We start from the raw sequence: 25,848 nt of genomic DNA on the forward strand, positions 1-25,848 counted from the left end.
AGGAGGCCGTGGCAGAGGAATCGCTTGAACCCAGGAGGCAGAGGTTGCAGTGAGCTGAGATGGTGCCACTGCACTCCAGCCTGGGCAACAGAGTAAAACTCAACATCAAAAAAAGGAAAAAAAGTTGGGGGGGAGGTTTTTTTTTTCAGAACACTGAAGTGAAGGGAGAGACAGGGAGTCACTGAATTCTGAGAACAGGACTGGACTGACGTGTATCCCAGCAAGGAAAGGATGCTAAAGGAATCCTTGGTATGTTACGCACTGTGCAACTTGCTAAATTTGGTATTATCAGGCACCTTCAGTTCTCTAAAGGCTTTTATCTCTGTGTAGTTAAGTCATTTAGCTCTGCAAATGGGTTTGCTAAATAAATACATAAATACATAAATAACCAAGTTGATATTTTTCCAAGCATGTTTTAGTGCTTTTAAATCCATAGATCTCATACAAGATTTAAAAAGGAAAAGGGCAGGAGTCCTACATTTGGATTGGTTGCAAAAATCATATAGAGAAAAATAAAGCATTTTAAACCAAAATATCAAAGCAAGGAAATAATTGGGAATTTTATAGGTTATACATGACCATATTGACTAAATCAAAGACCCTCTGTCATTATTTTCCTCAGTCTTGCTGGAGAAAATACGAATACTTTCAAAGTCCCTTCCAAAGCACACGGTTTCTCAGCACACAGGTTCTCCTTTCCCTGATCTACTCCATTCAACCAGAACACAGGGCTCTGACTTACAGAATGCAGCTTTCTTAATGGCATTGTAAGTTCCGTCTGTAATTTTTCTTCAGTCAAAACGTTAAAGAATGAATTTGTTGCATGGCAGACGAGATAAATAATTTAGAATTTTAATGTAGGCACGTAAGGGCTCAGAAATTTGGCAAAGTCACAAAAGCATCTCCGCTCAGCCATTAGCGGCCAGGCCAAGTGGCTGCTGAGCCCCCGCCAGGGCTGGGCCTGAGGTGGGCGGGGCCTCGGGCCTGGCAGGCACAAACGGGGCGGGTTCTCGGGGCTTCTGCTCAAACACAGCTGCTCAGAGACCTTTCCATCACCCTCCCGGCAAACAGCACAGCCATCCACCTCCAGACCTTAAGGAGCGAGCCTTCACTGGGTAAGCAAACTAAGGCCATGGGGCAATCCCCTAACCCCCAGCCCCCGTCCAATTAAGAACATGCTCTGTATATGAAGGGGATTTTGTAGAAAACTCTTAATAAATGAAGCCCCCATAATTTACTATCACATAACCACAGACTGAATCCCTTCTAAGAGAAATGGAAAATTAAGTACATATGATAGTGACTGCAACCTTCCTGTGGACAAATAAAAAACATATAGGGAAATAAAGACAGACTAGATATGTACTAACCAGAAATATCTGTCCGGAGTAATAGCTTACGTTCCACAGTTCTCAGGATTGTTGCAAGTATGTTGCTGCCTGGCCTGAAGCTGTGTGTGTTAAGTGCAAAATAAGTGAAGGTTTGTTGTTCCGTAGTTGTGATCCCTGGGGCAGCCAAACCAGATAATCAGGTTAACAACGACAAAAAATCTTACACGGCCTGTTTCGTAAGTCTTTCAGTGAACATTTTAAGATCTGTGCTAAATTTACAGTGCATAGAGCAATGTAGTATTTTAAAGATAATTCTTGTCTCCAGGATTTTACAATCTAATAATTATCTGGTTTTACTACCTAAGTGGCTCAAGTTAAACAAATAACTGCCAAGCGTGCATTTCATTTTACTTTGTAGAGTTACTGTCTTAAAAAGAAATTATCCTGCAGGAATACTTGGGATGAAATAGTCTTAAACTTTCTGGGAAAAGAAAACACTAGCCATATTTTAGAGAGGTCAACGATGGTTCTTTCTCTTAATAGTGGTTCAAGTTGTGAGTTCTGCAGCCAGATCGCCTTAGTTCTAATCCCAGCTCACCACTTTCTAGCTGTGTGGCATTAGATAAATTACTTAGCCTCTCTGTGTCATTTGAAATTGAGTATAAAAATAATACCCACCTTATAGAGCTATTGGGAGAGTTGACTATGACAATCTTGTATTGTCACAGTAAGTCTCAATTAATGTTACTTCATTACCTTTGTGTCTCTCCTCTACTTACAATAACAAAATCCTTTCCTGAAGTAAAGTTGTTCATTATTAAAGAGAGAGAAAGAAAACTTTATAAAAAAGGAAAGTGGATTTCTTCAGTTGTTGGTTGATTTAGTAGTCATCATAGGGCGTAAGTCATTTGTCCGGTCAGAGAAGTTAACTTCTTTGCTGGTGAAGTTGCCCACAGGCTAATAAAAATCGTGTATTTGCATCATTTGGCAAAGTGTTCAACACCAGTAAGGCCCAGTGGAGAAGCAGGTTTCTCCATGAATGCCAACTGCAGTTTACATTGTCAGTCACTTTATCGGTTGCCTTTAGATTTTCTTTCCATAAAGAGTAAAGCTAAACACGATGAGATCATTGAATAAAAGTGACTTGAGACTTTGTCACTTTCGTCACTTTCTAGATTACGGCACTCAGTGTTAATTTCAGCCATTTATACTTTCCAATAATAGACACATGAACATACTTTCTCTTTTATTCTGCAAGCCAGTTCTTATTCAATAACAAGGAAAGAAGGAGCAAAAAAGTCACTCCAGGCTGAGTAGTATCTGGTCCTATCATTGTTCTAAATAAGGAAATATGGGGTGACCCACTTTAAGAAACATAGCTTTCCTGCCAGGTAGAGGGATTTGTTTCTGGTTGCATCCTAAAGTCAAATATTAACAGTCTTCAGGATAACCCTTTCCTCTGATCTTCCCTACTGAAGAAGATAATAGAAAACTGATAAAACAGAAATAGCTGATACCCGTGTCTTCAGACAGTGGTAACGTAGGCATTACAATAAAGACTTTCGACATTTAGATTAAAGCTTTTGAATAAGATTCACAGTTTTTGAACAAAAGCTTTATTATTAAGGCTAGTCAGTGGCTATCAGCTAGACCAAGTATTTACAACCTTACATCAAAAAAGGATGGACCAGAAAAATTTAGAAAAAAAGCGAAGTAGCTTCCAGCTAGTATACAGTTAATATAAATTGTCAATCCGAAAGCCTAGCACCCTTGCCCAAATCCACCTTAATAATAACACTTTTGCTTAAAATAGCATAAAATAAAATAGTAATACTAGCACTCATGTCTATTCATCATTCAAGAAAAATCCATGCCCAATTCATTGCAGTCTGCTTTCTTTGTGTCCCCTGGAAGCTGCTTGCCTCCTTAGATGGGAGTGACTTTAAAAAAAAAAAGGAGGGGGGGGGAATATGTGGAGCAAGTCAAAAATCCTTTTGGCAAGAAAAATACACAAACAATGGTGTAGAATGCATTGGAAAATAACGCTGCTGAAGTACTGCGACTATGACACTCGGTAAGCTTTCAGGTACAGTGAACCAGCCTGAGCCTTCACACTCTCACCCCATTCAAACTCCAATAAAAATGTTTTCAAGAAATGGCTCATACTTATTTATTCCTACATCCAATATCACATAAGGATGTCAACATTTTCCATCCTCAGCTGTGTAATCTGCGCTTTTAATTTCTCCCACCAAAAGTGCATATGGCATACTCTTTCCAAGACCAAACGATTAAAGGAAAGGCTGGAAAACTTTGCACTAAGAGCCTGAGAGAGACTATGCAGTCCTCATTCCTCCCTTATTACGGCTCCCCAGGGCAGTGGAAGCCAGGCCTGGGGAAGCCAAGGAGACTTGAGCCAATGCCTGCCGCGATTCAAGTCAGACACCCTCTGATCTCCAGTGGCTGCTGTGAAGCGGCTCCAAGTCTTAACTTCTCACCGAGGTATTTCCCCGGCAACTTTCAGAGCAATTGGACTCGGGTGTACTGTGAACCCCTGGAATGAGTCTCAAAGACCGGGTCTTTGCTTGCCTGCTTACATGCCAACCTCAGTGACCGAGACCCATCTTAGAACTCTCCGGGAGACACAAGGGACTGTCACAGTAGGGAACACGCATATACACGCACACACACGCAGGCACAGCCTTCAGCTTGCAAGGAAACCTGTAAAAGGCACTCTCTTACCTTATACTTCATTTCGGCGGCGTTGAGTTGAGCCGTTTTCCTACACTAGTTAGACAGCATTAAGCACTGCGGGGCCCGCCCCTCCATTGAGTGCAGCGCTAGAGGAAATCGAGAAGGTCCCGGGCAGAGCCGCTTGTCAGTCGCAGCGCCTCCCCAAAGTCTCTGAGCTCACTGTTGTGACTGAGGCAGGCTGATCGCGGACCTCATTTGCATGCCGCCCCGCCATTGGCTAGTGGGACAAGGTAATGCTCAGGCCCTGCCCACCCCTAATTCTGAAAAACCGACAAAGAACTTGTAATGTGATCTCTTCTTTTTGCTCTATCAGAGGGTGGAAAATAAAACAGAAAGTGGGGAGCCGTCTTGAACCTTACTCTGTTCCCCCCGCCCCCGCCAAAGGAGACGACAGAAAGAAAGAGAAAGAACAGGAAAAGGAGATACATTCTTTTTAAGATTAACCCAAATTTTAAAGAAACTGAATTCACAAAAGCAGTCTGACAGTCGCGCTTCCTGTGATCTAGCAACTCCTTCATAAACCCATTTCGTTTCAAAGCCATTCACCTCACAATCTCTACATGAAACGAACTCCGGGAACAAAAGGTTTTCTGTCTCCGGGCCCCTTTTTACTAACCACCCCTGCTGATACCTCTCTCTCTCTCTCTGTCCCTTTTTCTTTCCCCCTCCTCCTGCCTCCTTTTTGTGTGTGTGTGACTGTTTGCTTTTTTTGTTCTTTTCAACGTTCAAAGTACTTCGCGATGTCAGTCTACAAGGAGCTGGAAGACAATTCTCCCTTAGTGAAAAGGAACCCTCTAGCACACGCACCCAGCGTTTTCCTGGACAGCTTCTCACCAGGGCCTCAGAGTTGCAGGTCACACATATTGAGCGACCTTCAGTGGCTTTGCTGAGGATAAAGGTTAGATGTGACCTCTCAGATGGGGTTGACCAGTGCACGCCCTATACATCATCACCGTCCACTGAGTTCTGTGTTTTTTGACGGCTGGCATTTCTAGCTCCAGCTTTGAACGCTGCAGTGTTTTTCCTTCTGACCTCTGTCCTGAGGATGACCCATTAACCCACAACACTTATTATCCAAGGAAACGAAAATGCCCACTGTTTGATGAGCCTGGTTTAAAAGACCAGTCAGCACAGAACATAATTTCTATAAAGGTTCCACTTTAGGATTTCTATAGAGAAAGAGAATCACCCAGAAAACAGAAATGGTCACCTTCTGCAACTCTTCTCAAGGATAGAGCAGTGAGGCGAAAAATTCCTTTTTCCTGGGCAAGACTGAGACTTGGTGAATCCAGACAATAGCTGTCCCCGAGTGGGATGCACTCCAACCAGACTACATGACTTGGATGGAAAAATCAGCCCTTATTATTATTATTATTTTTTTTCCTGACCAAGTTGGATCAGAATCTGATTCCCTTCGCCTCTAACACACAGATTCCCAATGGATGAAAACTCTACTTTTATGATCTAAGCAAAAGGAATGAGAGAGCAGCTGTCCTACAAAAGTGGTTTCCAGATGCAGGGTTGGCAGGTTCGTTTGCAGTTCAAAGTGGCACCGATTCCAGGGACGTGACCCCCCAGGCCATTCTAATGAGGTTGACATACCTGTTCCAACCTGTCTTAGGCCTTGCTTTTCCTCATTTGTCCTTAGAGCAAAAATAAGCCTGAGCAAATGTGCAAGGCCTTTCTGAACACATATTAAGCATGCAGCATATTGCATTGTAAAGATCTCCCTAAGAATCCTGCAGACTGACTGGAAAGTCGTTAGTTTGCAGGAAATCGTTTTTTTGGTGTCTGCCTGGATAAAGGAGGACAATGATTCGAAGCCCTTCCCATCTGTAAGATGAGTCTTGTGGCCTCCAAGAGATCTAGATAACATTCCTTTGGCTTCCTAAGTGGTCAAGCTGAATCCTCTTTCTGTTTTGTTTGATGAGTATCATTGAATAAATGAGTGCTATCCTATTCTATTTTAATGTTTGCAAACAGTTTCCAAAAGTCTGTGCTGGGGGTTTTTGTAATTTCATTCTCTGGCTAGAAGGCTTGGTTCCCAACAAGTGGCCCTCCTGCTTTCCTGTTTCTGTCCTGTAAGGTAATTAAGACACATGTCCGGAAGTTCATTTCAAGAAGGTTTGGGTCAGTACATAGTTAGTTGCATAAAGGAAAGCACAAGGGTGTTGGAATCAGGTAAACCTGTGCTGTGCTGGAACCTCAAAACATTTTAATTTTTTTTTTTTTTTTGAGACAAAGTTTCGTTCTTGTTGCCTAGGCTGGAGTGCAGTGGCGCAGTATTGGCTCACTGCAACCTCCGCGTCTCGGGTTCAAGCAATTCTCTTGCCTCAGTCTCCCAAGTAGCTGGGATTACATTTGTCTGCCACCACGCCTGGCTAATTGTTTGTACTTTTAGTAGAGACTGGGTTTCACCAGGTTGGCCAGGATGGTCTCAAACTCCTGACCTCAGGTGATCCACCCGCCTCAGACTCCCAAAGTGCTGGAATTCCAGACATGAGCCACTGTGCCTGGCCAGTTGAACTTCTTAATTTTGATGTCCTTCACTATGAAACAGAGAAAATAATCATACCTGCTAGCCTCATAATGAGGATTAAATAAGATAATGTGGATAGAATTTAGTAGTACTTGTTACATTGTAAGACTGTAAATGGTTGCTTATTCTTATTGCTGGTATTAGTTATTATTTTAATATTAATATCAGATTTATGATATATTATTTTGTTAATATTTTATATGACATTAGTGTTATATTCTATTGTAGATTATTGTTTAATTATTGTATTAATTATAACTAGTATTACTGTTAGACTACTGTTGATAAGTGTGGTAGGCATTGAGGAAAAGTTGGAGGAACCCCGTCCTCTGTGCGTCATTCTTTCATACAGCAGCTTTCTCACTGAACTATTGTCACTAGAGCACCTAGCATGTGCCAGGTACATTTTTAGGAGGGGAGGACACAGCAGTAGCCCAGACAAAGTTCCCATCTTCATGGAGCTTACTGTCTAGTGAGAGTTGAGGAAAATAATTAAATGAATGTATAATATGATTTGCAGTGATACATGCTATGAAGAAAAATTAAGCAGGGAAAATGGCTAGAGGAAAACAGATCCGGGTGGGACAGGATGTGTATTATTTTAGATAAAGTGGTCAGGGAAGCTCCTCTGAGGAGATGATATTTAAGCAGAAATCTGAATAATTTGAGGGATCCAGCCACTCAGAGATCTGGGGGATGAGCATTCGGGACAGAAGTGACCCAGGGAAAGGGCCCGCAAGTAGGCATGAGCTTAGTGTGTCTAAGAGCAGCAAGCTGTCCGGTGTGCTTAGCGTGGTGTACACAGGGCTGGATGGAGAGGATGAGCTCAGAGAGGTAGGTGGTCGGGAGCTTGGATTTTTTCCTGAGTGTGACATGAAGCCTCTGCGGTGTTTTGAGCAGGGAGTAATCTATTTCTCTCTGTTTTGTTAAACACTCAAGGACAGCAGGCTGTCTTAATGCAGCTTAAATAATGCAGATAGTTGTTACTTTATTCGTGTCATTTAGTAGGTTTCCCTCAAAACTCTTCAGGGAAACACAAATTGTCTCAGTGAATACGGAAATAATTCCCTTCCTCATTTATTACTATCCGATGCAAAAATGATATTTAAACTGGGCTATGTAATTGATTTAGGCAGCAGCCCTAGTATTCCTATAGACACCCTCCTAAAATTGGCTAGAACTCTGGGGCTCCGGCTCCACCTCCTGCACTTGCCAGCACTCTGGCGGGCATCCCCGCCTGTCATTCTTGCCACCTGCTTGCTCCTCGACCAAGCACTCTTCCTTCCCGATGCTCGTGCAGGCAGGAGTCAGGGAAATGGCACCAGATGCCATTCTAATGATTTTCCAGCTGCGACTGGGCACTGGTATAAATACAGCAAAAAATCAAGAGGAAGCTAGAAGGAAGAAATATTTCTGTTGACAACTTGGAAGGAACCCATGTGACTGCTCTCTAAGAGTGAAGGGCAAAGAGTGAAGAGCATGTGAGGGCAGGAAGTGACTTTGGAAATCACCTAATCCAGTCACTCATAGAGAGGGCAGAGCTGTCGCTCAGAGAGGTTGAGTGCCTCACACAGGGCCCCACCAGCTTGAGTTATAACAGCAATCAGCGGTGAGGTCAGGCCCCTGAATCTCTTGGTCTGGTCTATTCTAATGATTTCTTTTTAGTGTCTTTGCCTAACTCCCTGCTGTCATCTATCTTCCACATTGATCACTACATGTTTAATTCCTAGAATACAGAGCCGATCACATTACCAGCACGTTTAAAAACTTCTAATGACACTTCAATGGCTTAGCAAGCAAAATCCAGACACTTTGGTGTGGACCACCATCTGAATCCACCCTTTCTTTCTCCCTCTGCCCCCCACCCGCATCCCACACTCTAACCATACTTGGGAGTGTGGGGTTTGGGGGAACTTACTGATTCCAAGACGGGCTTGCACCTTCCTGACTTGCACAGGCAGGCCCTTCTGCTGAGAATGAACCCCCTTCACTCTTCTGCTGTCACGTTTGGCCTCAACACTAACTCTTTTGTGTATCCTTGTCTACAACCCCCACCCTACCCACCTCGCCCTTTCAGAACTAATTCCTCCCTCCCTTCACTATGCCCCCATTGTACTGGAACACGGCTCTATTATAAGGGCTTTCCACGTTGTCTCATAATGATTTCTTGATGTCTGTTTCCCCAGCTCTGATATGTGCTCCTGGGGAACAGGGTGGTATCTTGTTCATCTCCGTGTCCCCTGTCCTGTTGTATACCTTATAGGTGCATAAATGCTTGCAGCATCAATGAGTAAGAAGATAAATGTAACTTCAAAGAACGTATGTTTGTCACGAGGTTCTGTTTGGTGCCCAGGAAGGAAACAGGGAAGACATATTCCTCTGTGTGTTTGAGTTTCGCTGTGAGTTTTCCATTTATTTAAAATGGTATTAGGATGCACCTTTTCAGAATCAACTCAAGGCCTGTTGCTAGTTCTGCGTCTATGAGCCAAGAATAGCTTTTACATTTTTAAGTGGTTGGGGAAAAAACTAAAGATGAGACATGAAAATGATGTGAAATTCAAATTTTGATGTCTATAAATAAAGTTTTATTGGAACACAGCCATCCCTATTCATGTAGGGATGTCTTTTGAGCTGTAATGGCAGACTCTGAGCAGATGCCACAGAGATGGCAAAGCCCCCAAAGCCAAAGAAAAAGTATTATATGGTTGTCTCTAGAAGTTTGCCAACCCACACTCTAGATTAGTGCAAGGTACATCTATGCCTGAGTTCAGAATAAAGTACAGATCTTTCCACATCTACAGGAGAACAATCTGGAAGCTGAGTGAGTGCTAGACCAGACGAACAAGTCCAGTCCTAAAAAGGAACCATTCTAGGGCCATGTTTTATCATTTCTAGTTTGACATAGTTTTTAAAAACAATCTACATATACCAAAGTTATTTCAAAAATAATTAGAGGCAGCAACTTTTCCAGTCTTTTGCAAGTCTCCAGAAACCTCCCCAAAGACCAGCCATTGAGAGTTTTCTCCTTCAATCCAACTGACCCTTGGTTTTCTCCTTCCATCTAACTGACCCTTGGTTCATTCAGCCTTCACTGAAACCCTCCCAGGTGCCAGGCCCTGTGCCAGATGTTTACAAGCATGAGTCCATTTAATATTCATCTCACGTAACAGCCCTGTGAGGTAGGTTGTATTGCTCTTACTTTACACTTCACAAAACCAAGACTGGAGAAGTTCTACAGCATGTGCCAACTTACAGGGTGATGGCACGTTTGGTTTATGAACCCAGGTTTTCTGGTTTCTGAGTCTGTGTGGCCCTGACCATGGAGCTATACTGCCGCCAAAGGCTTCCTCTCTTCATATGAATGAATGAATTAATGCACTTCATTATCTGGGCACATGTTTGTCTGCTCAATAAGGTCAAGTCTCCACCCTAGTGGGACTAAGCTCAACTAAGAAACAGGTATTGCTCTTGAGTTGTGAGGAGGGCTGATGCAGCAGTGTAAATACAAGCACACACACCCCTTACTCACTTGCACGTTCGAGCCTGTGTGTATGTACTTCTTCTTTCATCACTCTGCCGCCCTTTGTGGCTCTGCTTACCTACATCCCATTCTGCCTCCCACTTGTACCCCATCTTCTTTATAAAAGCTTTCCTAGAAAAATCTCTCCATTGTTGCTCTCCTCCTTCCAATCTTCCCCTGTATCTCTGGACTCTCATCACCTGTGGCCTAAGTCAGTGCTTCCCAAATCCGATTTCCCTTAAGAAACAATAAGGAATGCTTAGGCCTCTCTCCTTTAAGTATGAGCCTCAGTAGGCTTAGTATGAGGCCATGGAATCTACCCATTTAAAGTGATCTTCATCCATACTGCACCCAGCGGCAGCTCACACTTGTAATCCGCACACTTTGGGTGGCCAAGGCAGGAGGATTGCTTGAGCCCAGGAGTTTGAGACCAGCCTGGGCAATATAGCGAGATACCATCTCTACAAAAATAAAAATAAAAATAAAAATTAACCAGCTGAGGTGGTGCATACCTATAGTCTCAGTTACTTAGGAGGCTGAGTGGGGAGGATCACTTGAGCCCAGGAGGTCGAGGCTGCAGTGTGACGTGTTTGTGCCACTGCACTGCAGCCTGGGAGACAGAGTGAGACCCTGTCTCTAAAAAAATAAAAATAAAAAAATCTGCATATGATCTCCAGTCAGTTTTACGTGTATGACACACCATTCAGTGCTTGGTATTGCCTTACACGGTTTCCTTTGTGGGAGTTGCTTCTCCACAACGCGATTCCGAGCAATTTATAGAAGAGGGTCCTGTCTTTTCTTCTGTTGTATCCTGTTTTGCACCTATGCAGGTGACTGCATCCCATCTTTTGTCCTCTCAAAGCCCTGTGTCTTTTCTGTGCACACTGCCTTCACTGAATTCAACAGGGGGAAAAAATAAGCCACTTCTCAGAAGGCAAGGGAAAGAGCTCTTCTCATTTCAAGGCAATAAACCTCTTTTATCTGCTGGAGTGGTCAAGCTCTTGGAATGAATGAAAGTCTATTATTAGAGAAAAGCCTAAGAACAGTCTTAACGCTTGATTCCTTACATGCTGTGAAATGGGGCTTTCATTCACTTTCTCTCCACTAATATTTTGGCACAAGAGACCTCGTGAAGGCTACCCGACCTTACCCTCAGCTACCTCTTTAGCAACAGTGTCCTAGGAATACATTCAATTTTCTGAAAGACTTGGTAAGGCAATATTAAAAAAAAAATAATAGGCCAGGCACGGCAGCTCACACCTGTAAGCTCACACCTGGGATCAGCACTTTGGGACACCGAGGTGGACAGATCACAAGGTAAGGAGATTGAGACCATCCTGGCCAACATGGTGAAACCCCATCTCCACTAAAAATACAAAAATTAGCTGGGCGTGGTGGTGCACACCTGTAGTCCCAGCTATTCAGGAAGATAAGACAGGAGATTCGCTTGAACCCAGGAGGCGGAGGTTGCAGTGAGCCAAGATTGCGCCACTGCACTCCAGCCTGGGCGACAGAGTGAGACTCCGTCTCATAAAAAAAAAAAAAGAAACTTGTTTCTGCAGATGGAGGGTAGTGTTTTCTAAAAAGGCTCCTTGACTCATGATCCCTGAATTTCTTCTCATTTGGTTCCCTCCTAACTCATTTCGCTCTCAAGGACAGGCTGCCTGGGGAGGGTGGGGCGCTAGGCAGCAGAGAATGGAAGCGGTTTCTCTAGATCTTCCAGGTTACAGCAATGTGGTGGATCTCCACGCTGTGAAGACTTGACGAGGGCCTGGTGCCTCTTACCACTCAGCTGAGCTTGAGCAGGCTATCGCTGTGCAGCGCCTTACAACCACCACTCCTACTGAGCCCTCTTCCTGCTGCTCTCCGCCTTCTGTCTCTTTGAGGTGGCTTTTAATTCTCCCAAGAGTGAAGTACTAAAATAGGATGTCTTAGGCCCCTCTTAGCTCCTGATAAACCACGAAATAGTACACGTAAAACCTTGCCACTGCCATGCTACTAAAAACCCAGCCAGACCACCTAAAGTGAGTGCTTATGGGTAATATCTTGACTTGATGTTTAAAACACTGTGCGATTGTGAAGTTTTGATGTTTAGTGTTATTATAACTGTGGAATACTTAATTACTACCTTTTTTCTTCAAAGAATTGGAAAACGTTGACAGATTAAATTAGGTGTTAAATAAATGCACTCGACTCTAGTGAAATGTGACAAGCAATTGTGAAGCTCTATTTTAGCGTTTTCTTTATATGAAGGACTTGGAGAAATTAACTTAAAGGTGAAGTGATAAGAAAAATTAGAAACGCATAAAGATTTAGGCTTATTTATCTCCATAAATGTGCAAGGTTCACATTTCTACTATTTATGTGCCCCCAGCTAGGTAAAGGCATAGAATTCAGTGGAAAAAAAGGAGTTTAATAGTGAAATGATGCAGACTGCCTGGCAAAGCGTCTCTCCTGATTTCTCTAACCATGAGATGTTCTGTTATTACATGCTTTAGTTTGTCCAAATAAACAACTTGTTATATGAAACTGTCATGGAAATCTTTTCTGCTGATAGAAACTTCACACTGTGGATTTTTACAAAGGTTGAGGTGATCTGTCAACATCAAATAAACAGGAATTCCATGGCTGAAATGAGAGTGGCTGTCTCCTCTTTCCAGAAGCACTGCCCAACACAATCATCTTGGTGCAAAATACCTATTAAATGACGGGGAGAAAAGGCATCAGGTCTTCTTCTTGCTAACCCTTTGTGCTTCCTCTGTATGTTCTTACATTTGAAAAGTCTTCCTGACTTCTATGGCATACATATTAGCACTTTCTATGTGATGTCATGTGGTATAAGACATGATCTTTCCTTCTTGCCATGGCATGACATCATGTGATATGATGGGATTTTGTAGCCCTCTTCCACTCTCCACGTCTTGCTATTGTCTAGTTGGACTAAGCAGAAAAGGCTTATGGATTGTGTGCCTAAGCTTCCTAGATGGGTTGGATGTTCTGTTTTCAGTCTACTTCCGAGCTTTGCCATTCTCCAGTGCACACTGGCCTCCGGAAGTCATCTTCCACACCAGGCATCTAGCATAGCTCCAGGGGCGGAGGTAGGGACGGCACAGAATGGGGGAGAAGGGAGTATTTTAAACACCAAATGACCACCAGTAATGCCCAGGGTACATCATTTCTTCGGGGACTGGAGATGTATTTTCTCCCCTTCGTGCCCTAAAAGAGCCCAGCTGACCCAGCCCTCCAAGGTTTCCCTCCCGTGCCCCGCTTCTCTCATTGGCTGAGGCCGGACAATCTCCAGCAGGCCCCGGGCCCAGGGCCTCTGGCCTGTCTGGCCAGCCGAAGCAGCCGCCAGCTGGCGCTCATGAGTGCATAAAAGGAATCCGGATAATATAAGGTCTGGTGGAGAGGCGGGTGAGAGGAATGTGGTGGGGAACACAGCACACCCTGCACAGTTCAAGCCAAGCTTTTGAAGAGTTTGACTCGTTTTAGAAAACAAAGTGCTCCAGCTATCAGCAGTCTTTTATTTTGTCTGCTAGAGGAATGCCTTGCCAGAGTGGGCCGAGGACTGGGTGGTGGGAAAGACACCAGTGTCCACCCTTGACTTGCCGGACGGAATATGGACGGAGCATTCCTTTCTGCCCACTAAGCCCGGAAATAAAGAGCAGCTCTCTTCTTTATACAAAAAGCCGAAGGGGGGCCCGGCAAGGAGCATGCACAAGGCTTGAAGTCTTGCTCACTGGTACCCCTGAGCTTTACAGGCACTAAGTGTAAGTTCTCTTAACTTGCTAAGGCCTGGCACCCTGTGATTTCAGACTTGAGGATGTAGACGAGGGAGTGTTGCCAGGGTGTTTTTGAACCCAGGGCATGCAGCTCTCCTGATTCATGCTCTAACCCGCTTTTGGAGCTTCTGGTCTTAGGAGGGGTGGAGAGTAGTGACAAGAAGCAATGCTGTACCCTCCTGGGCCCAGCTGACAGAGGCCATGTCTTCCCCCCAGTTTTCATTTTGCCATCTTAAAATTACTCTATGTTTTCAAAAGTCATCACCTGTGTAGTTCTGGTCACCAGGCAAAAAAAAAAAAAAAGAAGAAAAAAAAAATCCTTCCTTTTTATCCAGAGAGCTCTGTGCAATTTTTTCTCTCCTCTCAAGCCCACTCTGGGACTCAGCTCCCCAACCATCCCCTCTCTCATGTGCCCCCTAATCTGTCCCACCCTTCTCTCTGCAAGTAAGTTCAGGTCTTCCTTACCCTGAAAACAGATTCACAGTTCCTTGTTCAAAAAGCTGGAGGCCAGACGAGCTTGTGGAATTCAGAATATTTCAGATTTTAGAAAGAGATTTAGAGCATATACCACATATTATAAGACACTCCCAGTGAAATCCATGGCTGCGTCCCATAAGCAAAAGCATGCATGTTTCAGCAATCGAATCTACAAAGAGTCATGCCAAGTGGGTAAAAGAACACATCACCTCGGGCCAACTCCAGTCAGGCTGTGCTGCTGAGTGAGCTATCAAAATACTCCAGATTTTTACATTTTGTTATTGTGGATGATGAATATGAGCCACAAACAATGTTCTCTGGGTCTTCAGGATCTTCCCTTTGCCACCTCTCCTTCCTCAACACTGACCAAGTGCCCTGTATCTTTCGCTTGCCATGACCAGAGGGTGGGTGGTCCAGCATCCTGGCCTCCTGCTCAGTCCTCCAGGCATCTGCTTCTGACCCCTGTTCCACCAATAACCATCAAAGCCATTGATGCACAGAATAGGAGTAGTGTTGAAATTACTAGAAAAAAGGAATGAAAAAGACTTGCAAAATGCCAGCCTTGATGATGATGATGATGATGAGCATTATGATAATTGAATTCAGCTGATAAAAAATCACTCCTCTCTAATGGCTGTCAGAGCTTCTAAGCACTAGTTCGCAATTTCTGCACCTACCTGTTGGTGAACCTGTCCAGTGTGTGGCCTGGTGCAGGTCTGCAGATCACATTTGAGGAGTCCTGCTTCAGGGGAACCCCCAGCCTCCATTGTCTAAGCTGGGGACTGTTCTCTGCCTGCCAACTCTTTGGTCTCCCCTCAACTCCTGAAACTGCCTGTTACTTCCCCTGTTATGAAATCAGCTCCTTTGGTTTCCACAGCAGTGAGCTCTTTTGATTTTTCTACTTCCCTTGCCGGTATGTTTCAGTCTTCTTTTCAGGAGCCTTTCTTCAAGGTTCCATTCTCAGCCCCTTTTCCTTGTGTATTTTCTCCCTCATCTATGTCATGCTCTCCAATGACTTCTACTCTGATGACAATCACATCTCCTAACCTGTGTTCTGAGTTCCAAACCCTCATTTTCTACTGCACCCAAATATTCCAGAGGCGTCTCATAAGCTCCTTATAGTCAAATATTGGGATGATTAATTTTATATATTAACCTGGATAGGCCATGTGTGCTACCCAGATATTTGATCAAACACTAGTCTAGATGTTAAATGTTGCTATAAAGGTATTTTATAGATTAGATAACATTGAAATCAGTAGACTTTGCATAAAGTAGATACCCTTCACCATGTGGGTGGGCCTCATGCAATCAGATGAAGGCCTTCAGGGAAAAGAGACTGAGGTCCCCTGAGGAAGAGGGAATTCTGTTTCAGCAGCCTTCAGACTCAAGCTGCAACATCAGCTCTTCCCAGGGTCCACATGCTATGGGTCTACCCTGCAGATTTGGGACTTGGAGCCAATTCCTTGAAAACAAACCAATCTTTTACTTTCTTTCTCTCTAGACACACACACACACATGTGCATGCACACAAACACATGCACACACACAGACACACACACGTCCTGGAGAACCCTGATTAATACACATATGAATGGTAAATTCCCTTTGAAACAGTGTCTGTTTTAAACCATTCTCTTTCCATTTATGACCCTAACAGTCACCTAGAATCAAAACCTCAGACTGACCTTTTATTTCTTTCTCTCAACTACTTCCCACATCCAATCAGCTGCCAAGCCACATCAATATTTAAATATCAATATTTAAGACATAAATCACCTCCTTTTCATTCATCCACAAAGGGAGAGTCAACCACCACTGAGGCCTGGTTGGTCACAGAATACATCCTCTTTTCTATAAGTGATTAATCTGAGAACTTGACATGTAACTCAGAGTCAATCCAAGCTCTTCTTTGAGATTTGTATATGAAGCCTGGGAGAGAGACAGTTTCTCTGTCTTTGGATCATAGACTGTAAATGCGTGTTTGGTGGTGAATATCTTTTTCCCCTTGTAGAGACAGTCAATAGCAAGAGAGAATGAGTCCATGTCCAAAAAGAAGCAAAGACATTTAGAGTGGAGAGATGGAGAGAACCCTAATCCTGTTGTCTGTGCCTCTGGATCCAGCCATGCCTGAAGTCTACTCTTAGACAACTCAATTTAGAAGGCCATAAATACACTTTCCTGACTAACATAGTATGAGTTAGATTTCTTTCACATGCAATGGCAGCGTGCTGACAACCCTGTACCAGGAAGTATTTTCCTAGAAGGCAAAGACTATACCTTATTCATTTACACCCCCTGTGGCAGCACACACGGGGTCTTGGAGATTATAGGTACTCAGTCAATATGCTGTGTTGAACTCCCAGCTTATCTTTAAGGTATTAGCTACATTGTGAACTTTGTGTGTGGGAGGAGAGGGAGACATGACCAAAAGGAGCATTTTCCGTGGCTGCTATGATGGCAGAAATAGAAATGAGACTTATGTATTAGGAACATTCCAGGGTGATGGTGGTTTGGAGCACGGTGACCCAAAGGCAAAGCAGATCCAGCCTTTTATTTCAGGTTCATTGATTTTAATCCACAACTTTAAGAATGAAAGGAAAAACAACACATATTTTCACTATTATGTATGGGGCAGCAGCAGTGTTTTGTCTACCTGTAGATCTGTATAAATATTTATATTACATTTCCTTGCCAATTAACTAGTACTTGTTAATCCCTACTGAGATGTCATTCACCCATCCACTAATACTTACTAATTGCCCAACATAATGCTAGGCACCTTGGGAGCTACAAAGATGAATAACACCTAGAGGCTGCCCTACTTCTTAAATACCTATTACAGTAGCAGCCAACGCGGCTGCAGGAAGATAAACTTGTGTTGGGGGAAAAAGAAATCACACCATAAAGTTATGTAAGTTTCTATTTTAAAATCATCTGGTTCTAATTTACTAAATTTAATGCTTTAGAGCCAATGCCAAAGTGCTACATTTGATTTGTGGAAATACTTTAGCACATTTTTCCATCGTGCTCTTGTACAATATATTTACCACCCTTTTGTTATGGTTAGAAAGATGATGGACCTTAAAAAAAGCCCTCTTTATGAGCTTGCTGATATTTTGTCATAAAATGCCGTAAGATGGAATAAGTCTAGTAAACAATAATATTCACTTAGGAGCATTCTACATGGTTTAGCTTTTTGTTTTTTTTCTTTTTCTTTTTAAATTTAACAAGGATATCCATCTGGAAAATGGATATTTAAAAACTTTCACTATGCCAAACCACTTCTTTTCAGGGCAGACAGAATTTTTTTTTTTTTTTTTTTTGGGTGGGGGAACGGGCAGGGATGGGGATGGATATTTAAATAGCAGTCATACTGTGCTATACTGCTAACACAATAGTAATGTTAATATCAAAGGATAAAAGGATGTCATGGACCCAGACTTCCAAGAGAGGGCTTATAGAACATTCCAGCAAAATGAACTGAATGTAAGATATCAACCTAAGTGCCATTTCCGTACTGGCTCGGGGCCTGGCACAGGGCAGCAGGGAAGAGGGACAACTTGCCTCAGGTTGAGGGAGTTCCTGAGCTGCTTCCATCTCTCTCGTCCTCCCTGACAGGTTCAGTCCACTGCTATTATGGGTTCCAGTGACAGGCAAAGGCAGATGGATCCCAGGTCCCAGGAATGAAGCATCGTGATGTGGTTCCCAGGCCCCGGGCTTCACCAGTTACCTGGCAGGGCAGTACGGCCACTACCCTGTGGCCTATTATAGAATAATCAAGATCTCATGCCAGCATTTTTTGCTGAAGCCTCCCTGACAGACTGCGGTTTAGCCAATGAAGCCTGCCTTGAATTTTCACAGTGGCATTTAAAGCTCGAGTGTGCACCATTTTGCTCCTGCTTTCGGGCTTTGCTCAGCTTACCAAAAATGAGAGGTTTTTCACTTCACACCCACAGAAAACAAGATGGCAGCCCGGGAAACTCCCCCTCTGCCTTGCAGCATTCTATGTCCTTAAAACCAAGGAACCTCATTTTTTTTCAAACAGAGGCTAGACATCTCTTACAAAGGAAAGGTTGCAAAGGCTGGGCCAGTCAACATGTTTCCTATCCAACAGGCTCTCTTTGCCTCTAGTTACGTGACTTAGGATGCAGGAGTTCAGACACATCAGAATGAACGATGTGTGACTGTTCATGGCTTCCGGGCTTCAGATGACTGTGTCCTGCAACCTCCTACATCAAGATAAGGGTTGCTTGTGAAGGGACATGGACATTCTAATGTGGCTGTTCCCTGCCCAGCCAAACAAGATTTGTGCTCCCAACTCTCTTGCCTAGAAGTCCAATCTTCCCATCTCCCCTTGAAAACACTGCAATATGAAATGAAAGTTTAAAACAGTAACCAAGTAAAGAGAGCGTCATGATCTCTCCCTCCTTCTGAATTCCTCTTTGGAATATCTCTTACTTTGCTCTTCCAGTCAATTCATTCCTCCCTGCATACTCAGCTCAAGTCTGTAAGTCTGTCCTCCTAAAATTGACTCCAGCCTCTCTAGATGAGCCCTTTTTCCTGAATTTGTACTATGCTTGAAGTCAGTTCTACTGGTTCAACACTGGGGTCATGGCGCCATTGTCTGCCATGTATGAATCCCTAATGGTGCTCCGCCTTTCATAGCACTTGACCTTAGAAGTAGGCAATCCCCTATTTGACCCAAGCAATAGAAATTTGTTTATATTGGGATATAATTCACCTACATAAAATTCACAATTTTAAAGTGTACTCTTCAGTGTTTTATAGGATAGTCACAGAGTTATAGCAACATCATCACTATCTACTTCTAGAACGTTTTCATCACTCCATAAAGAAACACCATGCCCAGCAGCCATCACTCCCCATTTCCCCCCATGCTCCCAGACCTCTGGCAAATAGTCATCTCGTTTCTGTCTGGCAATAGCAATTTATAACTGACTTCATGCATTTTTATTTTCAGCCTGATTTCAAAGGCTAACACAAACATGAGATTGGCTGTTAACATTTTTGTACGTATTTCAAAAGATGACTTCAGTTGCATGAACACATGTATACATTTAACACATGCAAGGGAACATGGAGTGATAACAGCCAAAAAATGGTAATAAAATAGAAAAGAAAAGCAAAATTTGGGGTGTGTGTTGGTGATGATTTAGAAAGCTTTTGGAAAGAAAGGAGAAAGAAGGTCCCATGAAGATGGGAGATTATTCCTTTGTAGGCTTTCCACTGGAACACATCTAGTTTTCAGATTATTTTGATTTAGGCCAGGTATATTACCTTCATTTTTAAGAGTTTTTTTAACTCATAAAAAGTTAAAAAAAAAAAACCTCTTCATTTTAAAGAGTTTTTTAACTCTTGAAAGACAATTTTTGGGATATAGAGTTGAAAGTTTCAGGGTGTCATTTTTTTTCTATAAGATCTTCCCAAAAGAAACATTTAAAAAGATGATGTATATACCACTGCTTACTTAAAAAATATAAAAACAGTAGATTTAAGAAGGAAAAGAAAAGAAAGAAATAAAGGACAGCCTTTACCATGTAGAAGTCATGTGCCAGATACAGCTAAGTGCACCATCTCTTCTCCATAACGATGAATCAGGGAGGGGTTAGTAATCCTACATATGGAACCTGACCCTCAGGGAGTGACTGTCTTGCCCAAGATCACAGCAAAGATCTAACCAAGGCCCATCTGGCTTCAGACCTCATGCTTAGAACCTTGTTATTGGTTTTGAACAACATTGCAGTTCTATATATTCTCAAACTGGTTCCCCAAAAGTATCCTAATAAGAAAATTGATGTTGTACAGAAAACAGCAATAGGTATTATTACATCTTCTGGTCTTGGAGAACAGCTGGACAGGGAAGTGGCTTGGCTGTTCTGCTGGCTGTTCAGGGTCCTCCTGGCTTCTGTGGCCCTCCGTTCTTAATTGTAATATCAGAGCCTTTGACCTGACACGTACCCAAGGCCAGGCCCATCCAGAATGGTCAAGTTCTCGTTGGCACTAAGCCCCCAGCACACTAGTGCTACCCTGATCTCACTTGGCTCTGGAAACTTGCTCGATGGGAGACTGAGGCCCCACCTTGGCCCTGGGATGGCCATGCTACCTGCACATGGCTCTCCCTACAGTATTGGTCTCTGAGGACTTGGTGAAGTATCAGCCATCTCTTTTGCCAGCTACCTGCCCTCTCCTCCTTCTGATCATTAAATAGTGATGCTCCTCAGTCCCTGCCTTCTCCTTCTCTTCTCTCTCCCCAGCGTCCACAGTCATTCCAGCTATTCACATGCCAATGACTCACTAGTTTTCATCCCCATGATAGGTAATTTTGTATGTCAACATGACTGGGCTGCAGTGCCCACGTATTTGGTCAGACATTATTTTGGATATTTCTGTGAGGGTGTTTTGGGGTGAGATTTATATTTAAACCACTGAACTTTGAGTAAAGAAGATTGCCCTTCATAATGTTGGTGGGCCTCATCCAATCAGTTGAAGGCCTAAATAAAACAAATATATATTGAGTCCTATAGGGTTAAGTTTGACTGGGAGTAACAGAAAAACCATAGAAGAATGAGTTTAAAAAGACAGAAGTTAATTTTCTTCTTATTTATTAGAATTCCTGGGTTGGTTCAGGTCTCTATAAAGTCTGTAGAGACCCAGGTTTCTCCTCCCTTGTGCTTTGAAATCCTCAGTACAAGGCCCAAGGCAGCTCAAATTCTACACATCACTTCTAAATAACATCTTCCAGCCAGCAGGAAAGAAGGAGGTGAAAAAAAAGTGCCTCCTCCCTGAAAGGTGCTCCTAGAACCTCCATTCTCATCCCATTAGCTGGATCTTGGTCACATGGTCACAGCTAGTTGCAAGGGATGCTGGGAGGTGTAGTCTATATTCTGGGTGGTCATTTCATGACTAAGGAAGAGGAGATTGGGTATTAGAGGATGACTGCTAGTGTTGGCCACAAGTACCTACTGGGTAAATATGTACAGTTGATCCTCCATAACTGTTTGATAAATGTACATGTGCCAGGTTTTGTCTGCCTGTTTGGATAGACCTCTGCTCATGGTAGGTAGTCATGCTAGGGCACTGGGTAATAGAGTGCATTTCCCTATTTCTGCCTACAGGTTATGTTCTGTTGGCTCACGTGGGCTTCCTTCTAGCCCCTGTGTCTGGATCTGCCCTCCTGGTACACACATGGTGAGTGTGGAGATGGTGGTGAAGGCACCCAGAGATTCCTGCCACAGGCAGGTCTTTTCCAGCTTTTTCCAACCCACAGCAGTGCCTGGACCATAGCTGTCTGGGTCCTGAAGTGGGCGGTGAGCCCCCTCACTGCCTGTCACTCCACAGGAACAGATGTGCAAATGGCTGGCTGTGGCCAAAGACACAGTCAGACATCCACCCCAGGAGCACAAGTTCCAGAAAGAGGGAGGGAGAGAGAGGTTGAGACTAGAGGAGGAATGGGCCTCTGCTGGTCTTTCTCCCCACTGGCCCCTGTCCTTGGAGGTCAAAGTCAGTGTAAAGTCATAAAATTTTGTGAGATGCTGGCCCTGGGTGAGAGTTAGAGCCCCCATGACAAGCACAGTAGCCAAAGCCTAAATCTAATTTGACATACCATGAAAATGAGGCAATTGTATGTTGGCCTTGCTGGAATCCACATGTCACCCTCCATTAATTTCTTTGTCAAGGTAGTTTCCAAAATCTCTTTTCCTCAGCCTCATAAATGCTAAGGGAAAACATCCTCAAGTGTTCTTAACACGCTGCAGGGGAGAGAGGCTGCTACTGCCCAGAATCACGTCCTGATTCTACCGAAGACACTTTTGCTGCCTGTCCTGTGACCAGAGAGTTCTCTGGCGTCCCTTCGCCGGCATGCCATTCTCTGCTCACATTCATCCAGTGGGAATCGCTCCTCCCCAGGTCCCCAGGAGAGACCTGGAAGCTGAGTCTAGTCCTGGCTTTTGAGCTTGACAATGACTGTTCCTTTGGGGTAAAGGAACTGGAAATGCACTGTGGCTTGGGCATAGCGCCCCACATCCCATCTCTCATTCCGTTACACTTTGCCACTCCAGGATGTTTCGAAGTTTCCATTTGCAAATCTGTTTAACAAGGTTCCAGGCTGAACCCACTGGTTAACAACATTAAAATGATTCTTCTTACTAGACTGGGGGAAAAAACTACACACCTGCAAATTCTTTACTACCTTTAATCATGAACTTTGAGCCAGTGTTCCATATTTTAATTTCTCTAGGTACTGGGCCTGTATTTTCCATCTATGAAAATGTCTCCAAAATTTTGCTGCTGTAAGGAGATTTAAGGAGATGATGGGGTATAGGATAAGTGACTGTTTAATTTGAGCTTTAAAGAAATATAACCTACAATGGAAAGAATACAACTTATCCTTTAAAAAATGTTGTTGTATAAAAACTGGCTGGCTATTATTTCATTCTCTTGACCTTAATTCTCTCAACATGGAAAAGTCAGTTCAAATGTAACCAATATGGTCAACCCCATACTAACATTTCAGGAAAGATAGTGGTTACAGGAATCAGTAAAGGTGTTTTGCTGTAGGGGTGGTGGCTGTTTAGATTAAATCACCTTTATCTCTTGTCCTTTACTAATGAGATACCTATGATGGAGACATTTCAGAGAGCTTAATATTAAACAGATATGGATACTGGAGTCCAGGCTGGTTAGGTGAGGAGCATAAATCCATACTGCAGAGGAAACTGGCAACCTTCCCTGAGCGGAAGTTGTGTCCTGAGGCATCTTCCTCCACCATGGTCATGGTTTTCTCTCTCCTCTCTGACGTGGGCAGGACTCACATCAGGATCTCAGTTTTGGAGGTGAGAAAGCTGAGGCCCACTCATTATCTGTAGGAGTGATTTGCCAAGGCCGCAGGGCAGTTCAGACCCGACTCCAGCTTTCCATGTTCCAGTCCAGTTCCTCTCCCTCACTAGGCTCTTTTCTAGTGACCCATGAAAGCTTCTGACCTCAGACACGGTGCTCAACCACTTTAGGGGTTTAGGAACAGTGCTACAAGAGGAAAACAAAGCAAAACAAGGAGCAGGCAAGGTTTAGCTGGAGAATATGGTCCTTTCTCTGGTGTTTCTAAAAAGAAATGACCCATTGTGTTCTAGCTGCCCTCAGGGTCTTTGACTAATTTCTCTGTGTCTCAGTGCCAGGGGTGGCTGAATGCTGGGGTCTCTGGGCTGCTTCATGTCTTGGCATGACTCTGTATGTGTGTTGTGGGGGGCAGAGGGTGAGTGATGGGCAAAATTCTCCCCTCACCTCCTGCTTGCACTTCCCATCAATGCAAAAGCATATCTGGGTGCTTTCGCTCCACCTCAGGGTTGAAGGCTGTGTCGATTGCTGTCAAACACAGATTATATTTTGCTGTTCCATGTGAATCCGAGCTTGTGTTAATATCTTCTAGCTGGGCGCTGTGGTGCTCTCTCAGCTAGATCTTCATTTCACGTCTGTCCTGGGACTCTTAGCTATGCCAGCGGAGCCCTCCGGAGAGCCGACGGCTGTTCCCATTTTCTACCAGCCTGAGCATGTCATGAACTTGCTGGCTCACTGGGAGTTGAGAATACAGATGAACATAAAAATTGAGAAAAGCTGTTGGAGGCTCTAAGAGGATGCCAGTCAAGCAAAAGAATAGTAGGTTCCTATTGCAATATTGGAACCAGCTCTCACATCCCAATTTCATAGTAACTCATGTATTATCTCTGTTTATTTTGAATGCTTCAGCAAAATCTATGTTAACAGAATTCTTTATGGATCTGAGTAGGCTATCCATCCTTTAAACAAATTAACACTGCCCACAGCCACCTCTCATGCCTCCTGGAAACACTCCCTTCCATGGTCAAAGAAACCCTGTAGAGAGCAGAGCAGAGCTGGTAGGAAATAGACATCGTAGGTCCATGTCACTTACACTATTGAATTATATAGAGCCTTCTGCACAAGCAAAGCATTATTATCTTAATCAAAGTTGAAAATGACAAATAGAGGACAGAAATGAACTCCTAGCCTGTAGTTTCGTTTTCCCAGAAAAAAAAAAAAAAACTCTGTGTCTAAAATATAGGGTTTGTTTTTGAGTAAATTGGTTGTATGCCCCAGGGCCTAACTATTCTAAGAAAATACATATTTTACATATTCTAAAAATAAATAAGTAAAAATTAGACACAGAGAAATGGAAGTGATAAGAATGTATTTTTTTCTCCTAAACTTCAAAAAAGAAATCATTCTTTTGGGAAAATTGAGCTTGAGTTAGATGTTTTTAATGCTTTCCCAGCAGTTGCTTAAGAACAAAACATTATCTTGTTGGGGAACAGTAGGGGCACGAGAATGTTTAAGTATGTCTTAATGATCGAGGGGTCTTGCAAACATCTGAGTCATGAAGAAGTCAGGTCATAGTTTTTTAAGAACCTCTAGACAAGGATGAGGGTACGGTCAAAAGAAAACGCTTGGATTTTAGTCCTAACAGGTTCCCATCTCTTTGGCACTTTCATGAATGTGCGCCGTCATTGAACTTACAAAACCTTGTCAAATCAAGCTGAGTTTCAACTCCCATTGATAAAAAAGAGAAAGTATCACATTGCAGGATTGTAAAGGGGGAAAAGATATAATGAAATCAAACAAGGCCTCCCTGCTTGTAGGAATCTGGCCTCCTCCATTGAGGTTGCGGGGAGTAAGTGTCCTGTCGCGGTTAATATTTCTGAAGGTAAAATTTGATCTGGGATATGTCTCATTCTTCACTTTTATTTCCTCTTACTTGAAAAGTCATATGTCTCCAGGAAAATTGCTGGAGAATATATACCTTTTCTTTCCCAGTACAACCCCGTGCCCTGGGACAAACGCATACTGCATGGGAATGAAAACCTGAACTTTTATGTTAACTTATTTCAAATGTTCAAAACTGGTTTCCACGTTTAAATTTTACGGTGTTTTTTGAAATGGGAAATTTTAAGTGTGGGAAACTATGGTATCATTTTGGAATTTAAATCTTCTGTGGGAACATTATAAAAACTATTACCAAAGTCCATTCCTTCTTCTGGACATCACAGGCAGGAACACAAGTATGCTGCTTTAATTGTGTGTGTGAATGTAACATCAGGATTCTATAAAAAGAATAAAATAGATCCAGCATCCACCCTCTAAGACAACAATGACTCAGGCAGTGATATTACAGACATGCAGACAAACAAGGATACAGTGAGAAGGAATTACACATATCTGGTCATTGTGTACTTTTTTTTTTTAATGACTCGTCATTTGGAGTCACCAGCTTATGCTAAAAGCATGAAGTTACAGTTGCAGATAAAATACAGGATGGCCAATTACATTTGAATTTCAGATAAACTATGAAGAACTTTTTAGTAAAAGTACATCCCATGAAATATTTGGGTTATATTTGTGCAAAAATGTAGTTGT

The 25,848-nt window shown here is 43.1% G+C and overlaps 1 protein-coding gene across 3 annotated transcripts in view; it reads right to left on the minus strand.

The window, feature by feature from the left end:
• The window catches only part of NEDD9 (neural precursor cell expressed, developmentally down-regulated 9), a 200,788-nt gene that overhangs the window by 44,019 nt on the left and 130,921 nt on the right, over window positions 1-25,848 (minus strand). For 2 of the 3 annotated variants that reach the window (XM_011962690.1, XM_011962688.1), the window contains exon 1: window positions 4,074-4,251. The exons of the other annotated variant lie outside the window; for it this stretch is intronic. In XM_011962690.1, coding sequence (XP_011818080.1) covers window positions 4,074-4,085 — 12 coding nt within the window. In that variant the 5' untranslated portion in view covers window positions 4,086-4,251. Of the gene's footprint in view, window positions 1-4,073; window positions 4,252-25,848 lie in introns of those variants that run through there. 3 annotated transcript variants of the gene reach the window in all.

Source organism: Colobus angolensis, unplaced genomic scaffold (assembly GCF_000951035.1).
Source record: "Colobus angolensis palliatus isolate OR3802 unplaced genomic scaffold, Cang.pa_1.0 Scaffold6, whole genome shotgun sequence".
NCBI lineage: Eukaryota > Metazoa > Chordata > Mammalia > Primates > Cercopithecidae > Colobus > Colobus angolensis.